Source organism: Ursus arctos, unplaced genomic scaffold, assembly GCF_023065955.2.
Source record: "Ursus arctos isolate Adak ecotype North America unplaced genomic scaffold, UrsArc2.0 scaffold_23, whole genome shotgun sequence".
In the NCBI taxonomy this organism is placed as follows: Eukaryota; Metazoa; Chordata; class Mammalia; order Carnivora; family Ursidae; genus Ursus; species Ursus arctos.
This window is the reverse complement of record NW_026622908.1, coordinates 31,986,551-31,997,481: the sequence shown is the minus strand read 5'-3', so window position 1 is coordinate 31,997,481 and position 10,931 is coordinate 31,986,551. Positions and strand designations below refer to the sequence as shown.

The window sequence follows — 10,931 nt, the reverse complement described above, 5'->3', positions numbered from 1 at the left end:
GGAGTCCCTCTTGGCGCATTTTCTGAGGTTGGTCTCCAGGCTTGAGTGGTCCCCTGGCCCCTACCTCCCAGTCCTGCCAGAAAAGTTGGGACTCAGCACCAAAAACACAAACTCTCCCCTTCCCTTTACGCCCTCCTCCGTCTAGTGGCTTTTGATTCACCACTTACCAGATACAAGGGACTTTATTCATTTAACATATTGAACTGTTAGACACAGAGGGGACTTGGAGCAGTTTTTGAAAGTGGACTTGTCTTCTTGCCTACCCTTCATCCTATCATGCTAGTGGCTCTTCCTCCAGCAGAAGGCCACTGGGTTTATGTCCACCCTATATTTGCACCACAGGCGTCGCCCTTGACCATGCAAGGCCCTGCACCGTTATTCATGGTCTCCTCTTCCTAGAATTACTGTGAGGAGATCACCCTTACGTGGTGGGGACTGTCAGCAAGTCACCTTCCTGATGGCCTCCGCTCAGTCTGCTGTCAGCTTGGGGCCTGACTAAAGTGCAGAGGCTGACAGGGCCAAGGAGAGTAGGCTGTTACTTTCCAGAGTCACTGCTTGACTTGGCTGATGATACCGGAACCCCTCTGGCTGGTCTTTGGGCTTGGCCTGTTATTCAGGCTTTTCACCAGCAGAGGGCAGCATGGCACAGGAGTGGGGGAGGAGGTTGGGTGGGAGTCCCAAGGGCCGGGTGGGAGCTGGATACAGGGGCGATGTGGACAGGACCCTTCAGATGCCTCAAGTCTCGGACTCGTCCGTCTCTTCAGTGGAGCCATCACTCTCTGCATCCACCTTGCGGGCGTGATGAAGGGGTCTCCAGGGAGAGCCAACCCGGGGAGGGGTCCGGGAAGGCAGGCAGCTGGCCTCTGGATTGGCAGGGGCCGAGTTGACCAGGCCTGGAACCTGGGCCAGCCTGAAGGAGGGAAGAAGCCCAGAGGGCAGCTAGATGCCTCCTGTCTAGAGACCAGGACCTCCATGTTCACTCTTGCATTTGGATGAAACCACGGGCTGTATTCCCAAAGGACTCGAAGAGAGGCTACCTCAGGCCTCTGCTGGAGCCCAAACCCTTCCCTGACTGACAATCGCGTGACCCACAACAGGGCACTGTCATGTCCAAGGGACGCATGGCCTTCCCCACAAGGGGGCAGCGTCACCCCCCAACACTTACAGCCGTTCCAGCTCCTCGTCCATGGCTGGGTCGTGCATCAGGTCCCCTTTGTCAGGCAAAGCTCCTATGAGATAATTGGGGGGCACAAACTTAATCTGAGCGTCTTTCAGGCAGGCTCGTCAGACAGCCGCATCCCCAGCAGATGCCACCATGCCCCTCACCTTCACGTCTACCTGCTCTGCTGACCCTGGGAGGGCTCACCTGAAAGATCAGAGAAAGGGCTCTTTCTAAAAAAAAAAGTTTTGAGTACAGTGGACACACAATGTTCTATTAGTTTCAGGGGTACAACATAGTGGTTCACCATCTTTATATGTTACACCGTGCTCACCATCTGTCACCGTAAGACACTATTACAATGTCATGGATGATAATCTCTACGCTGTGCCTTTTATTCCCATGACTTGTTCATGGGGAAGAGCTCTTAAGAGAAGTTTTAAGAGGACTGTTATGGGGGCAGGAAGTTGTGGCTACTGCTAGATAAATTCAGTGAACTCATGCCTACCCTCTTCAGCTTGGGGTAGGATCCACAGCTATGAGACATCCCCACACCTCAAGGTCACTGCACACACAGGGTGATCTCCTTCCAAGACTGGGTGGAGGGTTGTAGGCTGGTGTGGGCTTGGGGGGTTCAGTTCCTTCCTTGAGGCCCCAGATACTGGGAGCCAGACACATAGAGTATGTCCACTTATCCCCCAAATCAGAAATTATCCAGTTTTGTGCCCCCCCCCAAATCAGAGGGAGCCAACTTTGGAGACAGTATGGTCAAAAATGCTGTCTCAGCTCCTCAGAGACTCTCTGAGGGGCGAGAAGAGCAGGCTGGGGCAGAATTAGACCCAACTCTTCTTCAGGGCAGGAGCCGCCAGGAGGGCAGCTGCCTCATCCCTGTGGCAGCAACTCTCTCTGAGCTGGTTTCCTCAGCTATAAACCAAAGGAAGTCATGCTGCGATACTGGGGAAAGGTGAGAGGAGACCCTCCTGGATTCTCCCTGGAGTTGTCAACAGTGGAGAGAAGGCGGAGCCGAAGTCTGCAGATAGGATTCTCACCAGCAGATTGTGACGGAAAAGGCTCGCTGGTGGTCAGAATGTGGATCTGGCAGCTAACAGTGCTGGTCTCTAGAAAGCCGCGATCTTAAACTTACCCATCTGGCTCTAGTTCAATTCCCTACTTTTCCAAAGTTTTTTCAGATGGTGCCTCCTGGCCCCTTTGGTCTTAGTGGTTTTCAAACTGCATTCCATGGAGCCCTCTCCTTTCGTGTGTGTGAGTGTCTGTGTGAGTGCCTTGAGGACTAAGGGAAAGGACAGCCCCTCTCCACAACTGGCTGCACCCCAAGTATCTCCAGGTCTCTATTCCATACCCTGGAGATGCGGGTGAGGGCAGAGGCTCCATCTCCCACTCCACCCAGCAGTCATGCTTGGTCAAAGCGGTGGACGCAGTGATCGCCCTTTTTAAAGGCCCTGGAAAAGTGAGGGCATGAGGTTGTCCAGGCTCTGACCCTATGCTAGTTAGCTTTTCCTTTTCCTTCCTGTGGGCTGACTGGTGGAAAGGAAGGGAGGGCGGTGAGTTACCGAGGTGTGAAAGGAAACCTAAGCCAGTCTCCACCCACTGCCCCCTTAACTCCTGACTTCTGGCTCCTATTTGCCTTTCTACTCTGGTCCAACCAGTGACCTTGGCGACACTTATTGAGGGGTCCCTAGACATGTGCATACCCCAACCATCAGTTCAGAATAAGGAGGTTGCTAGGCAGCATCGTGCCTCAGTGGGCCTCAGTCAGTCCTGCTGGGGCTGGCGCTCTTGGGTGCATTCCCAGCGCGCTTTGTATCGTGAAAGATCTATGGCAACTTGGCCTACTATGGTTGGCATTTAAAGAATGTTAAATTTCCTTCCCTTGACCTCCTTCTCTCAACTGGGGGAAGGCTATGTGTTCTTTGGGACTCGGGAACCTGGGGCCTCAAGCACACCTGGATACCTCTGGAAGAGGGAGACGAATAACAAGCCCTCCAGCTCTGCTGGATGGTGGCCTAGTGGCTCTTCCCTTGGGAGAGCAGCAGGTGTGAGAGGGAGAAGAGCGGGGTGGGTGGAGAAGGCCAACCAGAGGAAGAAACGACAGACAGGAAAAACTGGGCCAGTGCAGGCCTCTCCCCTCATTTTTCACTCCTTTTCAGATTAATCAGTTTTCTTTTTTTTTTTCCAGCTGGGAATAAAGGCTGCCTTGGACACACCTTTGCCCTGCTTACAAATGGGATTCAGGTCTCTTTGATACATAATCTCCAAAGCCACTGAGTAAATAGCCCTGTGTCTGCCGAGCCTGCAGGCCACTCCCCGAAGCAGGGCTGGGGATTCTGTGGGGAGGCAGTGGGCACACCCCTGTCACCAAGAGGCTGCTTCATGTTGGGGCAGGGCCTTGGGTGGGGAAGGTTGTCCCTTCCCCCCAGAGTGTGAGAGGCCTAAGCCAGCACGGTCTTTGTTGTGCACGTTCTGGCTCCCTAGACCTCCGAGTCTGACCGTGAGAAGTCACAGTGGGGATGGTGATGCCCCCTCCTCCATGGGACCCTGTCTGCCAACAGCAGCTGCCTCCTACGTGGCTTTGTGCTGGAGGAGAGGGGAGGCTAGCCGTGGCCAGCTCTGGCTTACCTAGGGCTTGGTTGATTCCATGATGCTTTGAAAGAGCCACAAGGAATCCATAGAAGGTCAGTCTCTGAACGTTGCTTAGTACCTCCTTGACAAGTGCTGGGGGGGGACAGCTGGAAGGGAGAGTACAGAAGCCAGCTTCAAAGACCAGCAAGTCTGAGTGCCATCTTTTCATCCAGTCCTTCGCCTTAGGAGGGTGCCCAAAGCCAGGACTGAGGAACCCTGTCTGCCCCAGGGGGCCCTAGACCCTGGGAGAGCATGGCAGAGCTCCAGAAGTAAGGCATTGACGGGGGACAGAAAGGTCTGGTATGTTCGCTAACCGGTGCTTTCAATTGGGTAGTGGGAGGAAGGGAATGGCGAAAAGGCAATGGGCGGCAGCCTGGCGTTGGAGGAAATGCAAACGGGCTGCTCTGTCTCTAAGGAGACCTTGTGCTGCACTGGACAGCTTCGCCCTCCCTTTCTGTCGAGTGAATTCTTTGTACAGTGAATGTTTTCCCCTTCTCTCTAAAAAGCCAAGGCCAATCTATCTCCTGGCAAGGAGAAGGGGGCCAAGCTGGTCATCTACAGCTGGTCTTACCACATGGAAGCATCCTCCCTAAGGAAGCCCCCTGGGAAGCCTTCCCATCAGCCACAGCCTGGTCTGGGCAGATGGCACCGTGCTTATTCAGCCGTCGAGGGCCCCGGGAGCCGTGGACCAATCAGAACATCTGTTCCAGAGCCAGCAGCCCAGTCCCCGGGGCTGAGGTGGGGCCTCCATTTCTCACCTGTACTTGTGCCGGTCACACAAGTTCTCCAGGCACTGGGAGAACAGCGAGGCCTCCACTCCCTCCAGCATGCTAGCCTCGCCCAAGGGAGGCCGCTGGCGGTGCTGCCCGCTGGATGACGTTGGCACAATCACGGTATTGGGGTTCTTGCCTGCCAACAGGTCCTGATAGATGGCGGCCACACTCTCCAGGAACTCTGCATAGTGTGATGGGGAAGGGGCACGGGTCAGGCAAGAAGGACACATGGGGTCCCTTGGCCGCATCCTCCCTTCTCTGTTAGCTCAGCACCCCACCAGCCTCAGTGCTCAGTGCATGGCGGCCTGGGAGCAGAAGCCCTCGACCTCATGGGACCAGTGCCCTCGGGAGCGGTGACACCACCGTGTGTGTTTCCACTCCAGCACCTCCTAGCCCAGGCAGATGCCCTATTCCCTACTTTCCGAGCACCCTGTACTCCTTTGTGTTTTGGGTATTTGCTGTGCCTTTTTGCTGGAGTGGAAGATTCTGAACAAAGGCAGGGGTCGTGCCTCGCCCCTCTTCCTGCCCCGTTATCTAGCACAGTGCTGGGCACACGTTAAGTGTTAGAAATATTTTTTAGAGCGTGAACGTGTGCACACTTGCACTGGTGAGCCCCATCTCACTTGTGAGGCCACCTGCCTCCCTGCCTCAAGAAAGCGTGGTGGAAGGCCAGCATGGAAGAGAAAGCCTCAAGTTGCTAACTTATTACATGTTTGAAAGGCAGGAGGGGAAGTTTCTCCCAGACGTAGCTGCTCCCTCTCCAGGGCCCAGGAGCTTCAGAGAAATGGGAAATAGATGCCTGCAGCCGCTAAGAGCAGGTGGCAAGACCCCAGGCTCCACCCCTGCCGGACCAGGCCCTTGTGCTGCCATCAAGAAAACAGAATGTGGTGCCTGACAAAGGCCAAGGCTGGCTGGGGTCACCAGTTGGCAGGGAGGCCACGTCCAGGCTCCAAGGACAGCCTTCTGTTTACTGGAAGAGCCCATTTTAAACAAGTCTGTTTATGGACATAGTCAGCAATTTCTGACCCTAGCATTCCGTCTGTTGCTGTGTGCACGGTGTGAGCTGCTGTGCATTTGTATTTATGCGTCTATTTCTGTTACACCTGATTCCAGAAGGAATTTCAGGACATAGCCAGTGTGTATGGGGAGCAGCACAGGCGGGTGAGATAGGGCTGGTGTCTGCTTAGGAAAAGCTGTGTGGGTGGGAAAATGTGTGCCCACACACATGAGCCGGGGCCGAGGGAGACCCCTCTGATGGCAGTAAGAGCGCTGTGTGGCCAGGAGCCCCGGCTTTGGAGCGAGCCCTCTGTTCAGGTCTGGGCTCCACCATTAATCAGCTCTGCGACTTGGGCTCCTTGTGTCTCAGCGGGTCTCTGAGAGGACCTATCGCCTAGGGCTGTCGGAAGCACTAAAGTCAGTGCTATGCCTGGCACACACAGTGAGTACTGGACACACCGTGGGCGTGTCGTGTGTGTTACAGCAGCGTGCATGGCTCTAGTGACTGTCCCTATCACTTAGATGGATTTGCCGCGCGCTGGCTGGAAGCGCCATGGCTTTCGTTGTCTCGAGAAGGCTGAGGGAGTCAGCTGTCAGACCGAATCTTGTGACCAGCAGTGGGAACGAGACATCCTGTCTGTGACCCATGGTGAAGCACGCCACCGAAGGCAGTGGGGGTGGGGGGAATGTGCGTGCCAGGCAGCAGATGGAAAGGACGCCGGGGCAGGACAGGCAGACATGCCCCTGACAGGAGCCCACATGGGACCCTGGAAGGCTCTCACCTGAGTAGTAAAACTGGATCTGGAAGGCAAAAAGGAAGTCTGAAAAAGACATCAAGCAGTCCATGGCGTCATCCATGAGCACAATCCTGAGGGAGAAAGAGGGAGAAAACGTGAGAGAACGTGTGGGGGGGGGGAGGGTGGGGGGGGGCTAGGGAGCATGTCAGTGAGCTGTTTGTGGGGCTCCAGTCTTTTGGGGACAGCAAGACATTTGGGAGAGGGAATCCCAAAGGCCAGCTCCTCCAGTCACCTCACTTCTCCATCAGTGGGACTCTGCCACCAAGCTGCACGACCAAGGACAGGCTCCCAGTTCAGTCTCGGTGGCACCAGCTAGTGGATGGAGCGTGGGGGTGGGCAGCAAGGACAGGGTGCAACTGTAATGCGGCCAAGATTTCTTTTCATATACTCAGCAGCAAATCCTTTCATCCTGCAGCGAGGACCATTTAGTTCAGAATAAATACAGCCGAGCAGAAAAGGCAAAAAGAACAGCCAGGAAGCTTAAAGAGGTCTTGGCAAGTGGCACTGAGATTTAATAAGCTACCAAGGGCCCAGACGACTACAGGCACCTCCGTCCTGGGACACGGACGGCAGACAAGGGAAGAGGGTACCGAGCTACTGGGGACTCTGCCCTTGACAGGGTCTGAGACACACCCCATCTTGTGTCGCCATGGCGGCTGTGCCCCTCCTTGCTGTCTGCTCCCACAAGCGGACCACCCCCTGCGAGGCCCTCCCACCTCAGGAAGAAAGCCATCTGATGACTGAATGGATCAGACCAAGGCCATGTTCACACTCTGCTCAGGGCCTCGTGCAGGAGGGCACAGGAAGGGAAGGAAATTAGCACTTGCTGGGCTCTATCCAGGTCCCAGGCAGGGCGCCAAAATTAGCTACTGAAGGGGAGCGGGGCCCCCAATCTGTTTCTGACTGGCCCTCCTGGCTTTGTCTTTCCTGTTTGGCAAAATTGTTTTATTCTGCTCTCTCGTGTATTTTTTGAAATCTCTCTTTACCTCCTTGTGTCAGAGGGTCCCCGAACAGGCACCTGGATCGGCTCCAGAGAGAGCCGACCCTGCACACCTCTGGGGGGCGGCGTTCGAGAGAGGAGAGCGGCAGGCGCCCCTGCAGTTGTGCGAGGCAGCCAGCGCTGCTTTCAGAGCTCCCCGAAGAGAGAGAGCGCCCCTCCATCCAGTCTCTAGTCGTAGTAATGGCAACGACAGGAACGGCTGACGTGCACTGAGTACCTACTTCCTGGCAGGCACGGTGCGAGGCATTTAATATAGCGGATTTGATCCCACAACATTCCTGTGAGGTAGGTCTTGCAATTATGTACATTTTGCATGTGAAGGGACTAAGTCTCAGAGAAGTTGGATTGCCAAGACCGCCTAGCTGGGGAGTTTGCTCTTCTCCACAGGCCATGGTACTTCCATTAGGCCACACGGCCTCTTTTAATTATTATCATTATTTTTAAAGATTTTATTTATTTATTTGACAGAGATAGAGACAGCCAGCGAGAGAGGGAACACAAGCAGAGGGAGTGGAAGGGGAAGAAGCAGGCTCATGGCAGAGGAGCCCAATGTGGGGCTCGATCCCACAATGCCGGGATCACGCCCTGAGCTGAAGGCAGACGCTTAACCGCTGTGCCACCCAGGCGCCCCTCTTTTAATTATTTTTTAAAAAGATTTTTATTTATTTGAGAGAGAGAATGTGCACAAGAGGGGGAAAGGCAGAGGGAGAGTGAGAAGTAGACTCCCCACTGAGCAGGGAGCCTGATGTGGGGCTCGATCCTGAGCTGAAGGCAGACGCTTAAGCGACTGAGCCACCCAGGTGCCCCTCACACTGCCTCTCTTAAAATAAAGATACAGAATATAAACACTAACATTTTATTTTGTAATCTATGTGGCTAATTTATTTTCTTTCTTTTCACCTATATTTTAAGGCCTTAACATTTCTCATGTATCTCTGGGGGAAGAAAAACATCTGCCCCAGATTTGAACGTTAAAATTTCCGCTGGAAAAAATTCAAGGCCAGAAGCAATGCTACTGATGGCCACATGGGGGCATCCTGGTCTCTCCATCAGTGGCTCCCGGGACCAACATAGACCAGGTAGTTGCCCCCATTTCTCCTAACCCAAGAGAACCCAGGCAGGCAAAAAGGAAGAGAGAGGGCACAAAGCCCAGATTGTGATATCTGGATGGGGAGGGAGAGGCGACAGAGGGCAGAGAGAAGGCAGGTGGGGCAGACTGCGGTTAGCAAAGACACCCAAACTACAGAGGAAGAGAGAGCTCTCCCAGAGCACTCGGGGGTCGAGCCACCTCAAAGCTTTCCCAGGCGCAAGTAGAGAAGAAAAAGGTCTCTGCGGAGGGAAGCCAGTGACCTTTCCTTCCTGCCCTACTCCCAGGACAGCTAAGAACCCGAATGGCCTGAAGTTAATTACTAGGGAAGAGCACTGGGCTGAGAACGTCCCCAAGCAGGAAACCACGAAGGGGAGCCAGAGCCTTTGAAGATGTTACTTGGCTTCTCTTCTTTATCATCAACCTGGACCCAGTGCTCCTGTTTACAGCAATGACCTCCATGTACCGTTTCTTTCTTTATTTCTTCATTTATATTGCAATACAATTCAAATGCCATAAAATTCCCCCTTAAAAGCGTACAATTTTTTTTTAGTATATTCACGAAGTTGTGCAACCATCACCATTGTCTAATTCCAGAAGTTGTAATTCTTGCTAATCAGCATGCTCCCGAGACGGGCGCTGCCATACCAGGGCTTTGAAGCCAATTGCCATAAGCATCTTCCTCTCGCAGCCGCAGAGAGGACTAGACGCTGCAAACAGGGCCCGCCCTTCCAGTCAGACCTGGCCTGCAGCCTCTGTCGGGGCCATTCTTTACTGTGGACATTAGCAGCCTCTTTTAAGATGCGCAGCTGGGGAAGGGGGCAGCCGTTGGAGGGCAGGAGACCCACCGCACAAGTGTGGCAGGCTCCGCGGGCAGGGCGGCTCGTTGGCTGAAAGGTGGGAGAGATCAGCAGGGTGGTTGGGGGAGGCAGACCGTGACATGAGGGGCATGTGCCTGGAAGCCAGCAGCATGCGTGCAAAGGACAGAGGGTTTTTTTGTTTTTTGTTTTTTTTTTAAAGATTTCACTCATTTATTTGACAGAGAGAGACAGCCAGCGAGACAGGGAACACAAGCAGGGGGAGTGGGAGAGGAAGAAGCAGGCTCCCAGCAGAGCAGGGAGCCCAACGCAGGGCTCAATCCCATCACGCCCTGAGCCGAAGGCAGACGCTTAACACTGAGCCACCCAGGCGTCCCACGGAGGGGTTTTCTTGGCTGCCAACTGGATCTTAGCTCTCAGGAACAGCCCGAGACCTATTCTGCTCAGCCCGAGACCTGAAGTCCTGCAGGCCTCCTGGAAATGCCCTCCCTTGCCCGCCCCACAGCAATCAATCACCAGGTCCCAGCCATCCCACTCTAGCATGGTTCTCGAACCTGCCCACTGCTCTCCACACAGCCACCTCCGCTGCCCACCTCTGCGTCTTTCTTGTGCGCCCCTGGATGACCTCCTGCCCAGCTTCCCGCAACGACTCTAGCCTCCTTCTAGTGGACTCTCCACGCTGAGGTCACAAAAACTTTTTTCAATGTGATTTTGACCACTTTACAACTCTGTTTAAAGCCCTTCACGGGCTTCCCGTTGACCTCAGAACAGAATTCCCATTCTTACTCTGGCTTATGAGCCCACATGCTCCGGCTCCCTGCCTCCCTTCATCCCTCTAGACACAGTGGAGGCCACAGGCAGCCTCCCCCACTGTGTTCCAGTCACACTGACCCTTAACAATCTTTCCAATGCTCCCTCCTTCCTCGTGCTTTTCAGACCAGCTGGTCCCCCCACCTGAAACGCTCCCCACCCTTCCTGCCACCCTCCTCCCCTGACTCCTACTCCTTCTTCGCATCGTAGCCTACAGAGCACGTCCTTGGGAAGCTTTCTCCACTCCACACTAGAAGTAGGCCTCCCTGCTACCAGCTTCCGCAGTTCCCTGTGACCTCCTCATCCTGTTCACGTCTGTCTTTGCCCCAGGAGTATAAGATCCATCAGGTGCCACCTCTGTCTCTCAGCTTGTGGCTTGACTTCAGGGTCTGGCATGTGCAGGGCACATAGTAGGTGCTCACTAAGTATTTGTTGAATGAAGGAAAGCATGAATAAATGCATGAGAGGGGCCACGTACTGTGGCCCCTTTCTTCTCCCCTGGCTGGCTGACATCTGGGTACTCCGTTCAGGTCTGGACAGTGCATTTAAGAGAAACAAACTAGAGTCATGGAATAGGGGTAGTGAGTCACAAACCACGACATCAGACGAATGACTGCATTTAGATCCTTCAGCTTAGAAGAAAACACTAAGGAGGAGGAAGTGTGGGCTGAGACCTGACTCTTCTTTTTTGCGGGGGGAGAGGGGTGGGCAGAGGGAGAGAGAATCACAAGCAGGTCTCCATGACCCTGAGATCATGACCCGAGCCGAAATCAAGAGTCAGATGCCCAGGCGCCCCATGACCTGACTCCTGAAGACCTGCCTCTGAGGACGATGTAAGAGCGATCTAGAGT

At 54.3% G+C, this 10,931-nt stretch overlaps 1 protein-coding gene across 2 annotated transcripts in view; it reads right to left on the bottom strand.

Annotated features, from left to right (window-relative positions):
- CSTPP1 (centriolar satellite-associated tubulin polyglutamylase complex regulator 1) overlaps positions 1–10,931 on the bottom strand; it is a 182,236-nt gene that overhangs the window by 1,270 nt on the left and 170,035 nt on the right. The window contains exons 5-9 of one of the 2 annotated variants that reach the window (XM_026511983.4): positions 6,351–6,436; positions 4,558–4,753; positions 3,797–3,906; positions 1,166–1,229; positions 164–910 (exon numbers count right to left, since the gene is read on the bottom strand). In XM_026511983.4, the coding sequence (XP_026367768.1) occupies positions 736–910; positions 1,166–1,229; positions 3,797–3,906; positions 4,558–4,753; positions 6,351–6,436 (631 nt within the window). In that variant the 3' untranslated portion in view covers positions 164–735. Of the gene's footprint in view, positions 1–163; positions 911–1,165; positions 1,230–3,796; positions 3,907–4,557; positions 4,754–6,350; positions 6,437–10,931 lie in introns of those variants that run through there. The other variant, XM_057317532.1, reaches the window with a different exon arrangement.